The 24,991-nt window shown below is 37.2% G+C and overlaps 1 protein-coding gene across 4 annotated transcripts in view; it reads right to left on the bottom strand.

Annotated features, from left to right (window-relative positions):
* The window catches only part of LOC127661436 (amyloid beta precursor like protein 2-like), a 91,983-nt gene that overhangs the window by 26,276 nt on the left and 40,716 nt on the right, over nucleotides 1-24,991 (bottom strand). For all 4 annotated transcript variants that reach the window (XM_052152148.1, XM_052152150.1, XM_052152151.1 and 1 more), the window contains exons 2-5: nucleotides 21,382-21,555; nucleotides 17,973-18,102; nucleotides 2,606-2,718; nucleotides 180-400 (exon numbers count right to left, since the gene is read on the bottom strand). In XM_052152148.1, the coding sequence (XP_052008108.1) occupies nucleotides 180-400; nucleotides 2,606-2,718; nucleotides 17,973-18,102; nucleotides 21,382-21,555 (638 nt within the window). The remainder of the gene's footprint in view (nucleotides 1-179; nucleotides 401-2,605; nucleotides 2,719-17,972; nucleotides 18,103-21,381; nucleotides 21,556-24,991) is intronic.

Raw genomic sequence — 24,991 nt, 5'->3', positions numbered from 1 at the left:
CGAGTGTTTTAAGTTCACTCACGCAGAGGATAGTAAAACTGACAGCAGAGCGTAAACAATTTGAAATCCACCATTTTATTAAAATGAAAGGTGAAAAATGTTAGCCAGCAGCCAATCGCTGCGACAAAGATTTCTGGTGTTTTGAGTTGATTTTTCGTAGGCTAACACTGCCTTATTACCTCTCTTCTACTGCATCATCATCATCATCATATTCATCAACGACAGGCTCATCTACCTCCTCATCCTCATCTTCTACCTCTTTAGAGGGTGAGGCAGGGGGTGCATGTTCTTCAGGGCGGGTAGATGGGCAGCAGACATACTCAGTGCCATGGAACTTATCAATGCCACAGGGCAGCAACATGCCATAGCTGTGCAGCACCATATTTTCTTTAGAGCAGGCCTAGGAGAGAGAGAGAGAGAGAGAGCGAGAGAGAACATCATGAAATCTAAATCAATTAGAAGAAATGCAATTTGAAGAGCAGTCTGCTGTGTAAGAACAGCCTGAAGATATTCTAGATGACTTTATAAACATCAGTACATAAGGGATAAGAGCTCTATTCTAAACCCTATTGAGCTGCCTCTTGTCCAGCATGCTAACTGAAATGAAACCTGATAAGTGACTGATTTGAAACTAGGCAACAATTCTCTTAACAGTTACTCATGTGCGTCACACAAATAGCACTCCTCACGTAAAGTGCACAAGAGACTCAGTGGTGAGTTAATTCCTATGGAATTTGATGTTAGCATGTTGCTAAGCTAACAACACAAACTCTAAAAAGCACAAACTATATTTTTACACTTTCTGAATAAAATGCCAGTGGTGTTTGACTGTTAAAACTTGTCAGTGTTGTTAGGGTGGTTGCCAGGGATTTGTTTTTTTTTATTAATATGGTGTTCATTTTTAACGTGTTGCTATGCAGTTGTTAGAACATTCTGGGCAGTTGCTTACTTTTCAAACTCAAAAAACCCACTCCTGAATTACATTAGTTTCCTCCTTCGATGCAAGTCTATGAGATTTATTTCACAGGTTTTATCACATTGGAGGTTTTTTTTGTGATAACGTCTGGCTGTACATTATTCTGCTTATTACACCGCTACCTATAAAATAAATAAACAAATAGACATGTTATTATGTGAGACGAAATATACCATGGACTCTCCAGAAACCGCCGAATACCACCTTTGGTTTATCGGATTTCTATTGGTGTTTATTCTTCAAAAATGACCGTCTGACTGCTCATTATCCTGCTTATTACAAGGCTACTTTCTAAATAAATAAATAATGGACTTGAAATATTGATTTGAGTTCAAATAATTTTATTAGCTAACGTATTATCTAATTACTAGGGCTGGTTATTGATACAGAGTTCCCGATTCGATTGTGATTCACAAGCTATCGATTCGATACAGATTCATATAGGCATATTTCAGTTATAATGTCCCTTTTGCTTACATATGAAAGATTCTCTCGCAACTAATGCTGTTAATTATACAGGGGACCATCTAACTAGGTACATTATGAAAATATTAATTTGACTAATTATATTAAGTTTATCATGTCACATTTTAGCTCTTTAAAAATGAACAAATCCATGTAATTAATAAATGATATTATCTTGCTATGTTTATTGATTATTTACATTGATTTGTTGAACACGTGATAAAACCAGTAGTGACTAACAAAACAGGCATTTCAGTAAAGAACATCTGTAAATGAGCACGTAAATGAGAGAGGACTCATCTCATCTTAGCTATGCATGATTAGAATTAAATGTTTCTTTTTTGTTGTTTTTGATCAACAGCTGACTGTAGCAAACAGAAAAGGTATTAAGAGAGGCATAATTCATTGACAAATGGGTTGCATGGATTTCATCTTTGGACACACATTACACGGAACAACGTTTACTCTCAACACGCAGTGCAATCACTGGTGAGTGAAATCTGAACATTTAGCAGCCAGTTGCCAACTATATACATTTTAGTCGAATAGTGACATTTTAGTGATTTCCTCTCATCGTAAAAGGGCTACGCTAAGAGTAAAAGATTGAACTTGAGATTTACAAATTGACATCTAGATCATTCAAATGAAGACCGCGCTGCAACGTAAAAAGCAATATATTTACCTACCCCTAGATATCACAGATTATGCAAGCAGGAAAGATTACCCGGATGACCGGTCTGATATCACTTAATCCCCGGATATGCAGTCATTATTCAGAAACATCAGACCACTGGTTGGCGTGATTGACCAATCAGAATGGAGTATTCTATAGAACTGTTTAACTAGAACGTTATCAAACTGCACAGAATTTGTGACAAACCACGCTGGTCATTGTGTCTCAAGTGTCCATGTTTCATGCTGTTGGTGAATTTACCACTGTGGTATTTGTTTTGTTTTTTAACAAACGCTCTGCAATGAGTTTAACTAGATCTAATACGTTCTGATATTAATATGCTCTGATTGGCAGTGATTTTGTCACACAGTAATTTCATTTAAATGAGAACAGAACAACCATTTAATGCTGGAAATGCCCAGATAGGACATTGTGGTAACATGCAATAAATTGTATTTGAATATGTTACTAAACACAAGCAGTTTTCTTACCTCTTTGGCCACGCCATGCCACTGCTGGTGACTGACGCACATGTCCATACGCTCCTTATGGAAAAATTTACACTTCTCTGGTACCAGGAGGACATCACTCACAAATTCCCCAACTGCAAACATACAAACACAACACACAGATTGTTGACATACAAGTCTTTAATATCATGCAGCCGGTTTGATGGTACAATTCCCACAGCAGAGTTCAAAAACATAAAATGCAATCAAACAAAACAGAATTGCAAATTCAGGTAAGCAGAAAACAACACAGCTCAATAATTCATCAACACATGGTCTTTTGCATTTTATAATGAGCAAATTACTAATGGGGCAAGAGACATCTGAACAGACATCTGGTCAGTACCAAGAGACAGCACATAGATCTGGCACACACAGATTGTCTCAACCACAGCAGATAGAGAGTGAGTGAATGAGGTGGGAGTGTGTCAGTTTTTAGATGTAAAAATGCAAAAAGGCATTCTCCAATTCTAGCTTAATGTAAAGAGACGATTTTATAATCCAATTATAAGATGACTTCCACAAGAGTGTTAAAACAATACTCTGCTTGTTTAAATGGTCTGACGTCATTGATAGGCACTCGGCACACGCTGGATTTGAACTCGCGACTCCAGGGGTGGTAGTCAACGTCAATACTTGCTGAGCTACCCAAGCCCCATAAAATGCAGTTATTTCTGCAATTCGGTTTGATGTCACTAGTGATGCAGCAATGATGCACAACAACTTTAAAGATGCTCAGCATTTTCAGTTATGTTCAATTGTATTACATTTAAGTATGCACCTAGCAGGGGGGCCTGGGTAACTCAGCGAGTAAAGACGCTGACTACCACCCCTGGAGTTGTGAGTTCGAATCCAAGGTGTGCTGAGTGACTCGCTGTGGGGCACGTGGAGTGTTGTGCATGGATGCCGCGGAGAATAGTTTCTGCAATAACATGCTCAACAAGATGCGTGGATTGACGGTCTCAGACATGGATGCAATGGCGATTCGTCCTACACCACCCAGATTGAGGAGAGTCACTAAGCCACCAGGAGGACTTAGTGCATTGGGAATTGGGCATACCAAATTGGGGAGAAAATCCCCCCAAATATACAAAAATTATGCACCTGGCAAACAGATGCATTGAGGACATACATTTTCATTTAACGTTAGTTAATATAAAAATGAAACCGAAAAAAGAAGTGAAATGTGCGAGTGAGTGACAGATGAAGGGTTCAGATGCCAACAAATCGGACAGGCTGGTCTGGGACTATGTGCCATATGCAGGAGAGTTATTAAAGTTCTGATTTCTGGACAGCTGGTAGGCCAAACTGACCTTTAAATCTGAACAAGAGAGAAAGAGAACGACAGTGAGTGATAGAGGGATTGAATCGTTTAATGACCAGAAGAGAGTTCACAAAGGAGAGGATTGTGACCATGCACAAACTGCTCATTTAGTTGTGACCGCAAAAGAGGCCAGAGGCCGAATCAGCCTGAATCCAGAGAGCAGGAGAAACGAGGACACAGGAAAGAAAAGGGGAAGAGAGAGAGAGAGAGAGAGAGAGAGAGAGAGAAAGAAAAAGGCAGTGTTTTGGAAAATGAGAAGGTTTGGAGGAAAGATCTGGAAATGGCAGAGAACACCGCTGTTCTTCAAACCAATACTCCCCCACCCCAAATAAACAAACACACAGTCTCACTGATAACATCCCATCAGCCCCCTTAGGGGCCAAATCTACTAAACCACTTACATAATTTAAAGAGTTGTTGAAAGCTCTTAAACAAAACAGGCCTGATTTTATGGAAGCACCAGTGACTCAACAAATACTGTACTGTCCTAACCAAACAACTACCGGTACTCTATATTGCTGAAATAATAATGTTATCATATGAAATGTTGCTTGAACTGCTTCTTAATACCAAGTTCTTATTCAGAACCGGTTCCATTTTTTATTTACTTTTTTAAATACTGGAACCAAATGATGTCCATGACTTTCAGTTGTGTTAATGGTAACGGATGTGGAAAAAACATCAAACTAAAATATTCTGATAGTGTTTCCTGCATTACCATTCAGCAGCACTGCAACACCTCTACTAAATCAGCAGCAGGAAACATACTAGGGATGTGAAAGACTAGTCATTTAATATTCCCCCCATTAAACTGATCATAATTTTTACACATTTACGTTTGGCTTTATATTTTTACAGAGGCTGCACTTAAATTACAGTCATATTAAGGTTACATATTTTAGGGGCCTGGTTAGCTCAGTGAGTATTGACGCAGACTATCACCCCTGGATTTGCGAGTTTGAACCCAGGGCGTGCTGAGTGACTCCAGCCAGGTCTCCTAAGCAACCAAATTGGCCCGGTTGATAGGGAGGGTAGAGTCACATGGGGTCTCGTGGTAATGATTAGTGGTTCGTGCTCTCAATGGGGCACGTGGTGAGTTGTGCGTGGATCGCAGAGAGTAGCATGGGCCTCCACATACTGCGAGTCTCCGCAGTGTCATGCACAATGAGTCACGTGATGCCCAGATTGACTGTCGAGGAAGAGAAGGCAACTGAGACTGTCATCCGCCACCCGGATTGAGGTAACCACGCCACCACAAGGACCTATGAAGTAGTGGGAATTGGGCATTACAAAATGGGAGAAAAGGGGATTTAAAAAAAAAAAGTTAAATATTTTAAATAAAATTAATATTAAAAATATTACTTTAAAAAGAGAATATCTGGAGCAGATACAAAGTTTCATTTCATCTCAGGCTGCGCATGCTTCTTCCCTCTCACTTGTGGCGCATACAGGAAAACGACGTTTACATACACTTAGGTTGAAGTCATTAAAACTAATTTTTTAATCACTCCACAGACTTGGTGTTGGCCAACTATAGTTTTGACAAGCCATTTAGGACATCTACTTTGTGCATGACAAGAGTGATTTTTCCAAAAATGGTTTTATAGACAGATTGTTTCACTTTTAATTGACTATATCACAATTCCAGTGGGTCAGAAGTTTATATACACAAAAGTTAACTGTGCCTTTAAGAAGCTTGGAAAATTCCAGAAAATTATGTCAAGCCTTTAGACAATTAGCTTCTGATAGGAGGTTCACTGAATTGGAGGTGTACCTGTGGATGTATTTTAAGGCCTACCTTCAAACTCAGTGCCTCATTGCTTGACATCATGGGAAAATCAAAAGAAATCAGCCAAGAAAAAAAAAAATTGTGGACCTCCACAAATCTGGTTCATTCTTGGGAGCAATTTCCAAATGCCAGAAGGTGCCACGTTCATCTGTACAAACAATAGTACATGAGTATAAACACCATGGGACCACATAGCCATCAGATCACTCAGGAAGTAGATGCATTCTGTCTCTTAGAGATGAATGAAGTTTGGTGTGAAAAGAGCAAATCAATCCCAGAACAACAGCAAAGGACCTTTTGATGATGCTGGAGGAAACAGGTAGACAGGTATCTATATCCACAGTATATCGACACAACCTGACAGACTGCTCAGCAAGGAAGCCACAGTTCCAAAACCACCATAAAAAAGTCAGACTACAGTTTACAAGACCACATGGGGACAAAGATCTTACTTTTTGGAGAAATGTCCTTTGGGCTGATAAAAAACAAAAATCGAAGCGTTTGACCATAATGACTATCGTTATGTTTGGAGGAAAAAGGGTGAGGCTTACAAACCGAAGAACACCATCCCAACTGTGAAGCATGGGGGTGGCAGCATCATGTTGTGTGGATGCTTTGCTGCAGGAGGGACTGGTGCACTTCACAAAATAGATGGAATCATGAGGAAGGAAAATGATGTGGATATATTGAAGCAACATCTCAAGACATCAGCCAGGATGTCTTGAGATGAATGGGTCTTCCAAATGCACAATGACCCCAAGCATACCTCCAAAATTGTGGCAAAATGGCTTAAGGACAACAAAGTCAAGGTATTGGAGTGGCCATCACAAAGCCCTGACCTCAATCCGATCTGGGCAGAACACCTGAACACCAGAACCGTCAGACACAGGAACAGTTTTTTCCCTCAGGCCATCCATCTAATGAACAATTAAATTGCCCCATTGAGCAATAATTATGTGCAATACACAGTTTAATTTTCATTTATATTATCCAACATATCCACTTCTGCCATTACTTACATTGCTCTGTACATAATATACAGTTTTTTGTTCTTTATATACAGATTGTATTAAATTTGCACTACGTGTGTGTATGTGGGTATGTATGAAGGTGAGTGTATGTACGTATATGTATAATTATTTATTTTGTGTTCTTTTTTGTTTTTAATTACCTATGTCTTGCTGCTGTTTTTGGTATTGTTTGTATTGTTGTAGACTGGAAGCTCCTGTCACCAAGACAAATTACTTGTATGTGTAAGCATACTTGGCAATAAAGCTGATTCTGATTCTGAACAGAAAAAGTGTGTGCAAGCAAAGAGACCTACAAACCTGACACATTTACACCAGTTCTGTCTGGAGGAATGGGCCAAAATTTCAGCAACTTATTGTGAGAATCTTGTGGAAGGCTACCCAAAACAGTTGACCCAAGTTAAACAATCTAAAGGCAATGCTACCAAATACTAACAAAGTGTATGTAAACTTCTGACCCACTGGGAATGTGATGAAAGAAATAAAACCTGAAATAAATAATTCTCTAATATTATTCTGACATTTCACATCCTTAAAGTAGTGATCCTAACTGACCCAAGACAGGGAATGTTTTCTATGATAAAATATCAGGAACTGTAAAAAAAACTGAGTTTGAATGTTTTTGGCTGAGGTTTATGTAAACCTCTGACTTCAACTGTAGTTATGAAATAACTTCGGTGGTGTAGGAGGCAGATTTCCAAATGTTCGAAAGTCCCTATGGATGTTTTCACATTTGAGTCTTCTTTATATCTGTGCATGGTTGTACGTTATTTTTCCACTGTGCAGGCTTTTTCAAGGGCAGGATAGCCACCTCAGGTGATTCCAGTCCCGTCTTTCACCAGACCATGTTGACATGTTCATTTTGCTCATCAAAAAAATATATGCTTAAGTAGCTTTGGAAATGTATTTTTAAACCAGGTGCTGACTTCTTAACGGGTTAAACTATCTTTTATTCTGTGTGCGCGTCATGTTTAGAATACATTAGGTTTATTGTAGGCTACATCACATGCCTATTATTTCTATCCTATAACTACTTTTTTTTTACATCATAACTGCTATTTCACTTCCCAAACAAATGACTCATGAGCCGGTTCTTTTGAATCTACAGCAAAAACATACAGCGCAAACAGTATAGTCCGATTCCCAAACAAATTACTTTTGAGCCGGTTCTTTTGAATCTGCACTGTGAAACATACAGCGCATAAAGATTAGTCTGATTCATGAACATATGACTCTTATGAGCCGGATCTTTTGAATAACCAGTGGGAAACGCACAGCATGACCAGTGTAGTCTGATTACCGAATGAATAAGTCTCATGAGCCAGTTCTTTTGAATCTACAGCACGACCAGAATAGTCTGATTCCCAAACAAATCACTATAATGAGCCGGTTCTTTTGAATCTATACAGCAAAAAAAAAAAAACAAAACAAAAAAAAACATACATGCTAAGGGAAGTAAATTCAATATTAACTACATCTGTTATTTCCAAATATTTTTCCTCAAAAGTACTAAAATAATTGTTATTGGAACCGTTAAGTAATCCATAACACTGCAGTCTTATGGATTACTTTTATACTGCCTTTATTTTGACCTTCAAAAAGGTCTGGTCACCATTCACTTGCATTGTATGGACCTACAGAGCTGAAACATTCTTCAACATTCCCAAACAAATCACTATAATGAGCCGGTTCTTTTGAATCTATACAGCAAAAAAAAAACAAAAAAAAAAAAACATACATGCTAAGGGAAGTAAATTCAATATTAACTACATCTATTATTTCCAAATATTTTTCCTCAAAAGTACTAAAATAATTGTTATTGGAACCGTTAAGGAACCAGAATCATTTAGAGGAGTTGGAATCAATAAATTCCTTACGAATCTCATCATTCTTCAGTACAATAATGTGTGTTATTTGAGTTAAGTTTACATTTACATTTATGCATTTGGCAGACGCTTTTATCCAAAGCGACTTACAGTGCACTTATTACAGGGATAATCCCCCAGAGCAACCTGGCGTTAAGTGCCTTGCTCAAGGTCACAATGGGGGTGGCACTGTGGGGATCAAACCAGCAACCTTCTGATTAACAGTTATGTGCTTTAGACCACTATGCTACCACCACACAAGTTGTCTACATCATTTTAGTGGAAGGACTACTGTTCATCTTTTTAATGTCCTTGCACATATCAACATATTAGTTAGAGGGTTAATCGGCTTTACATGGTCATTACAGTAATTGAAAGATTGATTATAACTGTGCACAAGCAAATTTAGTGATCTAGTCTCATGTTAATATTTATAGGCCAATTTAAGTCTTGTCGCTACACTTTAAGAAACAGTGAATATTTTTACGTTCATCCCTTTACAATGCATTTCCTCACATATACAGTATTAAGAGCATTGTTTTAAAAAATTCCTGCTTGTTTTTTACAAACTGAGGGATGTGTTGATTTTTTTTCTGAGGTAAATCCACAGCCATGATTATACAGTTGATAGAGCTTAAATTGTATTTAAGCCAGAACATTCCTTTAATGCAACCTTTTCTACTGAAATAACAGCGTGTCAATTCAGTCATTACTTTATTTTCAAGCTAAAGTATAAAAAGTATAAGATGTTCTGACAGTTCTGTAAGGCAGTGTGATGCAGCTCAGCTTGAGTAAACAGTGATATCGTGTGATGCGTGAGGCAGTAAGGCAGACAAGCGCAGCTTTCTGCTTCCACAACATCGATATAAAACTACCAGCTGGAGCCAGAAATCTTGTCAATAAAAATACCGAAAAAAAATTAATTGATACGTTTTTTTTTAATATTCAACATTAACGAAGACGAGTAATAGATGCATCATGTTTATAATCAAATTGTTTTCATTAAGAAATATTGTTGATGAAAATATGCTGAGAAAAAAAAATAGCACTGAAAGATATTAAATGGTTAGTTCACCCAAAAATAAAAATAATGTTATAATTTACTCACCCTCATGGGTATGACTTTCTTCTGCTGAACTCAAAGATTAAGATGTCAATACAATGCAATGAATGGTGACCAGAACTTTGAAGCTCCAAATAGCAAATAAAAGCAGTATAAAATTAATCCATATGACTCCAGTGGTTAAAACTATATCTTCAGAAGTGATATGATAGCTGTGGGTGAGAAAGATCAATATTTAAGTCCTTTTTTTAGTATAAATTCTCCTCCCTGCCCAGTAAGTGGCGATATGCATGAATAATGTGAATTGCCAAAAACAAAAGAATATGAAAGCGGAGATTTATAGTAAAAAAAGGATCTGTTTCTCACCCACACTTATCATATCACTTCTGTAAACATTGATTTAAACACTGCAGTCTTATGGATTACTTTTATACTGCCTTTATTTTGACCTTCAAAAAGGTCTGGTCACCATTCACTTGCATTGTATGGACCTACAGAGCTGAAACATTCTTCATAAAATCTTTGTGTTCAGCAGAAGACAGCCATACACATCTGGGATGGCATGATGGTGGGTAAATGATGAGAGAATTTTCATTTTGGGGGGAATTATCCCTTTAACAATGCAAGAACTATGTTTTTATTTGTTTATTTTTGAGAAAATCAAGAAAGAATTGTGTTTATATACTGTACTAGACACTTTTGCCTCAACATTTTGTATTTTCTAAAGAGAAACTACAATCAAATGAACAAGTATAGCTGAACTTTGCTGATGTTTCTGAAGGGCAGAACTGCTGTTGATGTAGCACAATCCTGGCAGCTAAAGAGTCGTTTGTCTCAGCACTACACAGTGTTTGTATCATTCATCAGGCTGAAGAGTGACAGGGTAAGCACTAACCAAACCCAAACAAAATACTAGAAAACATCTGCTGACTGCCCATTAGGAATTAACCTTTGTGTAAATGAGGAAAGGGAAAAAAAAAAAAAAAAAAAAAGAGCCAGTGCTTGAAAGTTAAAAACTACAGATCATATATGAGCCCTGTTTTTAGCTCTTCAAACTCTTCAAACATTCATTTGCAGATGTACTTACCATGCTCATTTTAACCTCCTTATTTCTGGATTTCTCTTTTCGTTTATCAAGAAAACATGGTTAAAAAGTGCTGTCCACCTCACTGCATAACAAAACACCCTAATTAAACTCCAGAGGGCATAATGTTGCTGAATCACAATGAAACATCCTCATTAATAACAGCTGTAAACCCTAGAGGCGACAAAGAGGTGAGCTCGCAAGGTGAGACAGGAGCGAGTCTCTTTAATGTACCGACATCAATTCGAGGACTGCTTTTACGGACAGAGAAAATGTCAAAGTCCTTGACTATTACAGAAAATCACCATTAACTGTGGTTAGCGCTCACATTTTTGCAGAGGTTTATACAACATAGAAAACCTTTATTACTGTACTCAAGTACAGTTTTTGAATATTTCTACTTTCCTCAGGTATACATATTTCTGTGGACTTTTACTTCAATACATTTTTCAAGAGAAGATTAATATACTTTGACTCTTTCACCACTTTTGCAAATGTACACCGCAAAAAAATAACACCTGCAAATGTAAACTGCAGGCAACTCGATCAAATCTTTTGAGCACTGAGTTTCTGTTGAACTGGTTGGAAAATTGGTCTGAAAGATTTGTTTAGCGAATCTGAATCAAAATCACAAGGGGAACCCTGGACAACATGTGATTAGTCATAGGGATGTGCGTGAGTAATCGACTGATCAAGTGCTCGTTCTGCACCAGCTAGTCAACTATTAAAAACATTACTCTCATATTGCAAATTGATTTTCTTTTGCACATTTGCCTGCTGTGGGCAATGCTGAATTATCCTGTACTTTCCCTCTGGATCTCTCACCAAATCTCCCAGTTACAATTGAGTCAACTGGTGGGCACTGTGGATGCATGTCGTTGAGGTTTTGGATAAGAGAAGATATGATGGCATGTGTGGAAATACTTGTACTATTTTGATTCTAATCGAATCGTACTCTATTAGTATTTGGTTCTTGTTGGAGTCATTCATACCAATAGATAAGTATCTGTTTTTATGTTGGAAAGGAAACGTGAAGCGGTACAAGAAACTCTGAAGCTTATCACACCGGTATAATAACTGAACACAGTTAGAGCACATTTTATAAAAAGCCAACGTTCACCACTTGTTTTTCTGAATAACAACATGTGAAAAGATATATGATATGAAAAATGTGATATCCTTTTCATCTAGAGTTTACATCTGTGCATTACCCTTAGTACCCTAATATCAGTATTGGTTTCTATGCAAGCTCTGGGTGAGTGCAAATTTAAGTCATTAAAAATAATTAAATAACCGGCTGAGGGATTCATATAATGAATTAAAATGTCATTAAATTGAGTTTAATGCATATTGTTCATTTCATTTTTTTTCCCCCAAAAGAAAAGCATATTTTGTTGAAGTTATCTTATTTTGAAACCATCTTGGTAACGTTTGTGAAAAAAGCAAAATATTAATTTTATGTTGTGTTATACTTGATCATTTTCACCAACATTTTAATTTAGTAGTAATTGATTACTCTTTTTGTGTGTGTGTGTGTGTGGGGGGGGGTTAGAGTACTTGACTACAAAATTACTTTAAAATGCCCATGTGCCTTCTGTGATTTTTTCAGAGTTTTACTTATTTTTCTCATGAGCTATTTGAATCAATTTCCATAAAGATCTTTACTGAAGTATGACGACTGGATACTTTATGCGATAGTGCATTTTAGTGGTGTTTGGTAGGTTAAGGCTCACTATTACTAATGCTCATACTTCAGAGTTAGGGATTTCATCGATGTTCCAACTTGATAAAAAACACATCCCGTAAGTTTATGCTATGGACATGAATGATATCTCAAATCATGTGGCTAATTAAAGAGAGTTGTGCCATTTCATTTCTAAGCAATAACATTTACAATTTTGTGTGGCAATTGATAAAACTGTTCCAAAATTCCAATGACTTCCATTAAAGGAGATACCCCAGCCATATCTAGATATCAGAATATCATATATATCTTGGGGGTGTGCCTTTTGACTTGCATTAGTAAGCAACCACCTAGCAGTCACCCAGACACACTTGCAATCACATAGGAACACAAAGAAAATCATTCAGACAACCTTAGCAACCGCATAGCAAAGTTGTGACAACCACCCACATCACACTAAAACTGGCCATTAGAAACAATTTAGCCAAATTATTTTTATGGGCTTTTTGCCTTTAATTAGATAGACACTACCTGCCAGTCTGTGACTTAGATTCGCTTCTACATTATAATAAACACACAGTACTCATGTTAAAAATATCTGCCTTTGTTAAGGGTTCTGCAGCAGTTTCATATTTCTTTTTTTTTTTATATCTTCATCCACTTTATAGTGCTCCATTTCAGATCAATAAAATGGTTTCCATGGCAACTTGTAAGAAGAGAAATAGTTGTGGATAAAGAGAGTCTGGTATTGCTGTGGGTAGATTAAAACATCTACAGATTACACACCAAACCCAGATTTTCTTCTGAGTAGCTGTCCATCCGACCCAGTCAATCAAACGGCAGCCGACATCAGGTGATGTCCACAAACAGCTGCCAAGTCAGCTCAAACACACACCAAAAATCTGCCAAGTTGAGAAGCCCTTCGACAGTCTGCCCATTTCACAGTCGGCTAGAAGTGCTAATGGCTTTTTTCAGTCTGCAAAGAAGCACAACTCAATCAGTTCCTGCAGGAGAGGAACAAACAGAGCAGGAGAGACGAGGAGAAGACAGGGACTCAGCATTGCAGCTTTTCCTCTGAGAGGCCATAAGAAAAAAAAAAATTCTTAAATGGATCAGTATAATTGGAAATGCCGATTGAAACTGAATATTTAAAAAACATAATAAACATGGTTAGAAAGTTGTGGAGTAAGATTCTGACTGAAATGTTTGTGTGTTCATGTTCTGATAAACAGTTTATAATGAGTGTATGGATTAGTGGAAGCTGCTCCTAATTATTGGTCCTCAATCCTTACAAAAACAACTCTATTTTAGTAACATAATATAAAACAAGTTCATGAACACTCCCCCCATTTGCCATTGGTTGAATAAACAGATAGTCCCGCCCCAAAATTATGCCATTGGTTGAGTCAGTGTTGTTATATGAGGCTGTTTGGGATCCTCAAACAAATGTCGCCATAGTGTTTACAGATTACAGAAGAATCACCTATACGAAAGTCTTGCTTACGGTTGTCTCTGAACATTAGCTGGAATAGGAAAAGATACTTTATCATCAAAACTACACACATCACCTTCAACTACACATTGTCGTAAAAATCGATTAAATGTTAAACCAATTCATTAAAAGAACCGGTGATAAGAATCATATGTTCGTGAATCAGACTTCGTCATTGATTATTTACAGTCTTTATCACATCACTATGATGTGACATAGTAGATTGATCAGAGATGCAGCTTTGCCGCTGAATAGCAAAGCAGGAAACACTGGTGTGGTGTGAAAAGCTTGAGAAAATACATTCCTGAGAGAGATTGACCTAGCAAGGTTGGCAAGATAAAGTGAAGACAGACAGCAAATAAGAGTTGAGTAACTCTGACGGTGGGATTAGTGTTGGGGTGTAACTAACTAATAATTTACTAGCTTAACAATATTTTTAGTAGCGTAACAGCAGCTCAGCTGTTTTTAAAATAAAGAGCTTTTCCAGTAACAAAGCTATTTTTCTCAAATTTACAAATGCTACATTGATGTTTCTGCTGCATTGTATATGCAGCAAAGTGAACTGTGACAATAAGCAAACAAACTATCCATGAAACAAGAGATTCTCAATCCATCTCATTTATTGTTGGAAAAGCGGATTCATTTTAGTGAAATGGTTCGATTGGACAGCTAAATGTAAACAAACTGGTTCATTCATTTGATATACTGCACAGAAGCAGTTTACATCTGCTTTTGCATAGCAAAAACTGTATTTAAACTTTTCAACTCTAGAACATTTTTGGGATGCAACCTGCAATTTTTCACACACCAATTTAAAAGCCCACCATTTACATATACTGTGGACTAATTGCCAAAAATTCAGAAAAAAAATCAGAAAAAAGCATATTCATTCATAAATACATGTTTACAGTCTTGTGAAAAATAGAATAAAAAAAGTGGCATGCATGTAATTCTGGTTCTGTTCACTCCATCTCCCTCCAAAAATTCTTAATTTATTCCAATAGATGGCAGAAAGTACTAGAATTTCTTTGTTTCCCCCTCTATCACCTTCCCTCACAATATGCATATCTGAAATGTAGTTGGCGCTCTAACACATTTAAGCCCTCGTAGATGTGCTCGTCCATAGACATGCAGTCTAATTTTCAGTTCTTGCATTACCCCATTGTTTCATTGTATATCTCGGCCTCTGAGTGGACTAGAAGCTCAATCAAGGTGTCCTTAGAAATCTGAGATTCTCCCCTTTGCGATGAAATACATTTCGATAGTCGAAAACATACATTTCCAATTATTTGTTTAGCATGATTTTCCTGCTGGACTGTACATTTTGTTCTGGATATTTAAAATATAACATTGTATTTACACAAGCAAGCTCACAGACAATAAAACTGGCTCATGTTTTTTAGAAAACTGCCTATGGAAAAAGCAGATAACGTTAGCAGATACGTTTAGCTGATTGGGACTTACAGCATAAGTGATTGGTGCAGAAAAGAGCTGTTTGTATTTGATGTCTTACAGAAATAAGATTTTTCTTTGGGATCCTTTTGAAAATATTTCAAAATGTGGTCCTGGGGCAACAAAATACTATAAAATCCTATTCCTGATAATGAGAGCTTTCATTTAATATATTTTTTGTCCATTTAAGTACTATTTGAAGACTTCTATATTCACATTAATATTTCTACCACATGACCTCGAGGTGGCGCTGATTTGCGATGAGAATTTCAGGCCATATTTTGTTATTTTATTTAAAATAAATGCAAAAGTGATAGCCATCTATGAAAAGTTCTAGCTTAAGCCTTCAAATTATAACATATGCTTGACTTATGTAATCGGAGACATGAACATTTAAGTTCAACATTTAAGTGTAACCTTAAGTGTAAACTTCTATAGAGCCCCCTTTTGGACCCGCCAGTGGACCCTGTCTTTTCTTCATTTTACGCCATAACATTTGCTTTGAATATTTCAAATAAAAAAACATTTTCTTTTTTTTTTTGGTTTAGACCTTTAGAGATCCAGCTTAGAAGTATTGCAATGCTTGTTTAAAGCAAGTAAATAACATTTTAAACTATTTTAATTAAATACTATTTCTAATAACTATTTAGTTATATATAACCATTTAAAATGGTTATGCCGGAACCAGATCAATGATCTATAACACTGCATAAAATTGAATGGCATCCATGCTAATATTATTCTATTTGTTTCCATGTTTCAACCAGGATTCATATTCCAGGTTATCAGAGCTGGCCAGATCCAGCTCTGTTCCTGCTTGTGTCGGACTCAACTGCTACGTGTCGGTAAAAGATACCATCCAGACATGACTTCAGTCTTTTGACTTCAGAGGATGAACCGATGCCAACTCAAACTGTTCTACATGGGATACGTCATATGTCACTGCCTGAACCTTGGATTTAGGATAGACCCATACCTCACCGAAATGACCTGCAGGTTGAACTGTGATGCACCTCACTGATCTCTTCCTGCATCACCTCAGTCTAATGATGGACTACATTCTTGAAATGGAATACATAGACTATCAATTAACTGCCAACAAAAGCCTTCATCAGCCAATTAACAAAGGATATTGCATCTTATGTGAACTGCAGTTAATCCAGGATGAACTTCAAAGGCATTAGTCATTAATTTTACGGTTCATAATTTTTTTTAAAACTCTGGACCTTAACGCTTACTTATTTGACTAATTTTAAACAATGACTTGCACTGCACACAAATAACTAATATTGGCATTATATTCATGATGTTAGCCAGAGGGGAACTGGCCCCCACAGTGAGCCTGGTTTCTCCCATTAACCAACATCTTATGCAGTTTTGTGTTTCTTGCCACAGTCGCATCGGCTTGCTCACTGAGGTTATAAATACAATAATTTTTTTATGATTTGTTTTCTATACACAACTCGCAATCATATTTAATCAAACTACACAATGATGATTGTAAGACTTTATTGATATTACAGTTTCACTTTCTGTTAATGTATGATTTCCTGTAAAGCTGCTTTGAAACGATGTGTGTTGTGAAAAGTGCTATACAAATAAAAATGATGACTTAAAATAACTTAATAAAAATGTATATATCCTAACAGATCTGTAAAAAAACAAAAACAATCTGTTATTATGCACATAACAGCAATTGACACTCAGAACTGTCTCGCAACAGTTTTTGTTTGGAAAAATTGCGTATTGAATGTCACAGCTTGCTACAGTTACACAAAATTTACCCCAAAAGGAGATTTTCCCATTGACAGCCATTGTTTGCTAAAGTCAGATAACATTCACCCCAAGATTTGTATAATCAGTGGCTGTCTAAAAACACTTACGAACAGGAATTAAGATAATACATCAATGTCAATGCTTAGTATCCTGAGGATTAAATGAAAGATGTATAATGTGGACTCACTGTATCTGCTCAAGATTAATAATCATCTTTGTGCCAAATACTTATAAATAAATCTGATTATCCGATTAAGATATTGTCCCTTAAATATCTTCGCTTTTGTTATTCCGTTTAGCAATACATTTTTCAAAAGTGTAGCTGAGACTGAAGCCGAGCTACATTAAATCATGAGCAGCTTCTAGTTTGGGAGGCTCTGTTTCAAAGTAGCTTTCTCAACACTGCAGCAAATACAAAACCAATATTCATGTTTAGTTGAACTTGCATCTCCTAAAAACTTGATTTGCCAAAAAACTTTGTTCATTTTTGGCAAATTTGCTGCAATTTTCATCAGAAGATTGCCAAAATGCTATATTTATGTACAGGTACCTGTAAAGAGCCACCAGCCATCACATAATAGTAACCTAAGCTCCAGTTCAGCCACTGAAGTGTGAGAGCTGACGTAAACTTTTAAAACAATCTTTAATGCCTTGTTTAAACTTAACCCTGTCACTTTAAACTGTCAGTCTGGCTTCTCAGATGTCTCACGTCCTCAATGGTGTCTCTAACCCTATGGGACATTCTGGATAATTGCCTGTTTAAACAGACTACAGGCCTGTCAATCAACTCACCCAAGCACTTGTAGGGGACCACAATGTGGGCGTGTCCCTTGCACTGCTTCTTGTCTTTCTTGCACCAATTCTCGATCTTGACCGGCTGGTTGGCTTCCACCACATTTGTGATTTGCAGCTCAGGATACATCTAAAAAGGAAGAGACCGGAGACACAATCTTCAGTCTGAACAGAAAGCAGAGATCCATGCTTCACAATCTCCAGACTCTATCTCCTCAAGTATTAGAACTAACACTTGATTTACTATCCCCTGCAATGTCATTAAAAAGACATCGATAAAAAGCAATCTCAAAATCACGTACAGAGAGGAAACTGCTGTTTTTTGTGTCTTGACGAATGATAGCAATTGGTTTTTTTTTATTCAGTGAAGGGAAAGGATCTGTTAGTGTGGATGGTATTCAGAGGAATAACACAACTTTGGATCGATGAAACAATCTATGAACAACCACTATTGTGCCTTTGAGCAAAACACTTAAACCCAAAAGTGTACTGTAATAAATATAGAATACTATTGTACTGTCACACAAATAGGCCTGGTGCAATTATTTTCTGAGACTTTTATGCAATATATCCATTGAATGGTAGTATGAACGTATTAAAGCGGCAATGCACCCTAAGCAAACCTGAGGTTAAAGACCCCATGAAAAGGTTTGACGAATACAGATGATCTTTCTTGGTTGGGGTACACTACCAGACAAAGGTTTGGACATACACCTCACTTGCCTGAAAATATTTTTCTCACGACCTTAAACTTTTATTTATTTCCATTATTGGTAAATACTGGATTCACATGTTGGTGCCATTTCAGTTTTGATAACTTTTCTAATATTCTCAAATTTGGGAAAGCATTTGACTGTTTGGGTTTAGGTAGGACATCTCAAACTGACTTTTTTGAAAGTGGCCTTCTTTAAATAGTATTAAAGGATTAGTTCAACCAAAAATTTAAATTCTCATGATTAACTCACCTTTAAGCCATCCCAGATGTGTATGTGTTTACTTCTTCAGCAGAACCGAAGTGAAGATTTTCAGAAGCACATTGCAGCTCTGTATGTCCATACAATGCAAGTGAATTTGTGCCACAAGACTGCTGGCTGTTTGACAGTCCAACAGGCATATTTAGGTACCATAAAAGTAATCCATAAAAGATTCCAGTTGATCAATTAATGTCTTCAGAAGCAAATCGATAGGTTTGTGTAAGAAACAAATCGATAATTAAAATATTTGTCATTTAAATTGTTATTTCTGACCAGCACTGTTTGAAATTACCAAACTCTCACATGACATTCATTCCTCTGTTGTTAAAGTGCATGCTTCTGATTTCTCGCATGAACGCGCAATCAGGCTTACATCACGCAACAGTAATGCTCTGACTGCCGGCAGTAAGCTTTTTAAAAGTTCAAAGTTTTAATTATTGATTTAATTTTTTAAATAAAATCCTATCAATTTGCTTCTGAAGACATTATTTGATTGACTGGAGTCATGTGGATTACTTTTATGCTGCCTAAATCTGACATTTGAACTGTCAAATAGCCAGCAGTGTTGTGGCACCCATTCACTTGCATTGTATGGCCAAACTGAGCTGAAATGTGCTTATAAAAATCCTCATTTCAGTTTTGTTGAAGATGGAAAGACATACACGTCTGGGATGGCTTAAAGGTGAGTCAATCATGGGAGAATTTTCATTTTTGGGTGAACTATCCCTTAAAAAAAAAAACATGATTTCCTACTTACTATTTCTAGTCGGAAGCCGATGGTATTTTAGGAGCATTTTATTGGACAAACGTTGTACATGCCACTGCAAACAATATGTCATCAATATTTTATTATTTTTTTTTACAAGAAATGTCACAATTCTTGCTCCAACGATTCAGAATTGTTTCTCAAATTCAGAATCCATTCGGAGTTAAGTTTAAACTTATTTGTGCTTATGTGGGTGCCAGAGATCGAATGAGATGATCGAACATTTTCTTTTTTTTTGTAATCGAATCGTTACTCTTTATATCGTAATCAAATCTTCAAAGGCCAGTGAAGATTTACACCTCTACTGTCCAGTGTAACAGTTTTGCTCATATTTTCAATTAAAAATTATAACATTCGAAAACAAGTCACATGTGTGATGTTTAATTTCTAGCATTGGGAAATTCACACACGATACCTATTAACAGCGGTGCAACAATGAATATGTAAAAGGAGACTGATATCTACTTTGTTTCCACAAAATCTCAAGCACTACGGACACATTTTCAGGGTCGAGGTAATGTTCCCTCTGTGCTGCACGCTGGTCGTGCGACCACGATCAAGATCCACAAACTAAATATTCATGCACTGCATGCAAAAACAAGAGCAGCAGACAATGAGGGGTGATCAATAGCCACCACTATCGTGCCAGTGTAAGCCAAGGGTATCAACTGGCCAGCTGAGGCCAATACCCTCGGACCTCGAGCTGCAAGACCAAAATCAATCTGCATTCCCACCATCAGGCCAATAGCCCTGCAGAGTTGCCCTAAAGCCTGCCCTTAACACGCCACTCTGATACCAATTTCCCACACCCTGCCCATTTCACAGGCAAGAGGGAAGTTGAGCTATAACGAATCTAGTTATCAAGAATAACAAGTTTATAAAACTCTAAACATTACCTAGCTTACAAGATAAGTTAGCATTGACAGTAATTGCCATGGTGTCCCGAGTGGTCTCTCCACAAACAGTGGGATGATGTTCCAGCACACAGTACATGATCTCAAACGATGGAAAGTTATTTTTTTGGGCACCATTTTGCCCATAGTGTATTTTAACATATTTGTATTGTACCACTGTGCGCTGGATACACAAACAGGCAAGTTTGGCGTAACTCTGCCTTTGATATTGACCCCTCCCCCTCACTACCCAGTTGGCCTTGTAAGGCCCAAAAGGTAATCAACAGGCCAAAGGCCACTGGCCCCGAGAGAGCCCAGTGGTAGCACCATGAAGCCCTGGAAGTGACAGTGGAAATGCAACTGGCCCTGGCATGCACTAGCACGCCCTCATTTGTCCCGATAGTGGAAACGTGGCTAATTAAAACGCAAGATATTATTCTGTTTGCCTGCAAGTCTGCGAGTATCTAAATGCTTGACTTAAAGATAACTTTCTAAAAGTTGGTGAGCTTTTGACTCAGAAATGCCCACAGACAATTCACTGCAGCAAAAATCATTTTATAAAAAAAATCATACTTTTATGTGTGCGTAAAAGTATAAATTTAAACGAGCTAATTAATCTTTTAGCCCAATACAGCCCTGCTTTAAAGGCACAATGGTGATAGGTTCCCTCACGGATTAAACCAGTAACCTTCTCATTACTAGCCCAGAGCCTTAACCACTACCTGCCCTTAAACTACTTTCCTAATGGATATTTGAATTGTGCAACATGATTTTACCTCTTGACAGTACTGCAGCACTCCCTCTTTGGTTTCAACGCAGGTCTTCGATCCAGAAGGGTCCGGCTCCCAGCGGCCAGTCTGGATGTTGACGTGCATATTGAGTTTACCGCAGAACATAGCCACCTGAGGCTCTGCGACTGCAAATCCGGTACCTGCATTGGCTGCCAGCGCCTGAGAACCAAAAAAGAAACAAAAAATAGGAAGGAAGTTTATGGATACTTTCATTACAGACTAATAAAAGTTGAGACAGTCATGGGGATCTGGATGATGATCCAGGCACACAAAAAAAGCCCATCAACTCTCAAGATAAGTATCACATTCCTGGCCTGAATGACTAATCCATAAAAACAAACCCAGTTACTGGACAGCCTCTAAAGTCCCCATGGTTTGACAGCATTTTTATTCCTGTATAAACATACTGCATATCCTATTGAAACAGGAAGTTGGGGCAGGATATATTGAAGGCCTTGTATTTTGTTTTAAAAACCAAATCACCTTTAGTCAACATAACAGTCACGAACCATGATCTAAGAGCACACAAGCATAATAGTTGACCTCAAAGCTAACAGATACAGAGTAAAAGCCAAAAAACTCAAATTATGATATCATGGGGACTTTAAAAACAACATCTCAGCATGTCTATTCTTATAAAGTAACATGTTTTCCAGAATAAGGCAAAATAAATGTAATGGGATAGTGTGTAGGGGCATATTATCTCTAAAAAAAATTCAGGTGGCTCTAGGGTCGTTGTTTGATCTATCAAAAGGATTTAATTTGATTTGGTTTGCTTGCTTATACATGCTTCATTACATGAGTCATTTTGTCCAGAGAATACACACATGGACCTCCCTGTACAACTCTTAGAATCGTTTAAAACACTCCAGGGACAAAAGAAATCATTGAACAGCCTCTGAACGCATCATTTCATACTGATGGCTGAAGCTGTTGATAACTGCTTCACTGCACAACTCATATCAGTGGGGACAGAAACGCAGCACTTCTGCTAAACATTTACTGGCCAGAGCTCAGGTACTGAGTACGGGGGTTTCTAGATATACAGAGATGTGGGACAACACTGCCAAGATGTTTTACTTTGTATGCTTGGAGGTTTCACAATGATGTTTGCTATTAAAAGGTCACAGAGGATAGGAAAACACAAGGGAATTTTTCTATTCCATTTAGCGATAGACCGATATATCGGCCAGGTCTGATCAACAGTAGTGGTTTGATCGGTTTCAAACTGTACTACAGACCTTGTCAATGGATAGTACACATTTTCTTTTTTAAATATTTTTCAGTGATTGAGGAAATATTATAATATCTATATATTAATAGGTTTATTTATACAATTTTTGGTATATCTGAATTTGCAATCATTAAATTGACTATCAATCCATCAATTTCCTGTCTATCCATCTATTTATCTGTCTATCATTTATTCATTTATCTATACATCCATTTACAGTTTCTGTATACATCCATCATTTAACCATCCATTCATCCAACCACAGTATCTGTCTATACATCTATTCATTTATCCATCATCGACAGTTTCTGTATCTAACAATCCATCCATCCAGCCATAGTATCTGTATCCACCCATCCATCCATCTAACCATACATTTATCTATCCATCCATACATCTACAGTTTCTGTATACATCCATCTAATAATCTATCCATCATTTAACCATCCATTCATCCAACCACAGTATCTGTCTATATATCCACAGTATCAGTCTATCCATTCATCCATCCACAGTATCAGTCTATCCATTCATCCATCCACAGTATCAGTCTATCCATTCATCGATCTACAGTTTCTGTATCCATCCATCTAACAAACTATCCATCCATTTAATCATCCATCCATAGTATCTGTATTCATCCATCCATAGTATCTGTATTCATCCATCCATAGTATCTGTATTCATCCATCCATAGTATCTGTATTCATCCATCCATAGTATCTGTACCCATCCATCCACACATACACACATACATACATACATACATACATACATCTACAGTTTCTGTATACATCCATCTAACAATCTATCAATCCATCCATCCAACCACAGTATCTGTCTATCCAACCATCCATCTAGTTTCTGTATCCATCTAACAAACTATCCATCCATTCATCCAACCACAGTATCTGTCTAACATCTATCCATTTATTGGTTTATCCATTCATCCATCCATCTAGTTTCTGTATCCATCTAACAATTTATTCATCCATATACCCCTCCATCCATCCATATTAACCACAGTGTCTGTTTATCCACCTATCCATTTATTTGTGTCCATCCAACCAGCCAACTGTCCATCTATCCATCCATCAAACCAACCATCAACTAACCATACATCCATAATTAAAAAATGTATTATACCATACATAAATTAAAACTACTTAATTCTAGTTGTCAAACAATAGTGAAACATGTCTATAGTTAACTACATGAACTTCCTTCGCCAGCTGAGGAAGTTCAACCAGCCACAGGCGCTACTATACAGTTCTACTCAGCAGTTATTGAATCAGTCCTCTGCACTTCAATAACTGTCTGGTTTGGTGCAGCTACGAAATCAGATATCATAAGACTACAGAGGACAGTTCGGACTGCTGAGAGGATTATTGGTTGCCCCCTGCCCCCCTTCAAGAACTATACACTTCCAGAGTGAGGAAAAAGGCTGTAAAAATCATTCTGGATCCCACTAACCCAGCCCATTACCTTTTTGAGCTGTTGCCTTCTGGCAGGAACTACAGGGCATTGAGCACCAGAACCGTCAGACACAGGAACAGTTTTTTCCCTCAGGCAATCCGTTTCATAAACAGTTAAAACTGCTCCATTGAGCAAAAATTATGTGCAATACACAGTTAAGTCTATTTATATTATCCAACATATCCTCTTCTGCCATTACATACATTGCACTGTACATAATATACTGTATTTTTATTCTTTATATAACGGATTTGTAATAGATTTGCACTGTGTGTGTGTGTGTGTGTGTGTGTGTGTGTATGTGGTATGAATGAAGGTATGTGTCTGAGTGTATGTACGTATATGTATAATTATTTTTATCATTATTATTTTTTTATTATAATTTTTTTAATTATCCATGTCTTGCTGCTATATTCGTATTGTTGTGCACTGGAAGCTCCTGTCACCATGACAAATTCCTTGTATGTGTAAGCATATTTGGCAATAAAGCTGATTCTGATGAACTACTTGTAGTTTAATTTGAGGGGAACTGAATTACTCAATTCAACTGCCAACAGCACCCTGCTTTCCAAATTTCCATATCAGCCATTGAAAAAAAAAACAAAAAACAACTATTGAACAAGCCACTGAAAAAGCCCCAAAAGTTTCCCTCTCGTTGTCCCTCTCTGTTCTTCCAGTAGATCAGATACTCTTCTCATTTACATTGCCATGTTCTTCCTCTTTTCCTGAAAGAGGAAGCAGCTATGCCTGGTCTGTCAGTAAAGGTCTTCACAAACATGTCTCGATTGTGATAGTTAAGAGAATCGCTTAAAATGAAAACAAACTAACCTTTCATCAGTGAAATCGCAAGGCAATTAAAGGGACGTGTAACATATTCAAACCTCA

This window comes from Xyrauchen texanus, chromosome 21 (assembly GCF_025860055.1).
Source record: "Xyrauchen texanus isolate HMW12.3.18 chromosome 21, RBS_HiC_50CHRs, whole genome shotgun sequence".
Lineage (NCBI taxonomy): Eukaryota > Metazoa > Chordata > Actinopteri > Cypriniformes > Catostomidae > Xyrauchen > Xyrauchen texanus.
This window is presented reverse-complemented; position numbering and strand designations above follow the sequence as displayed.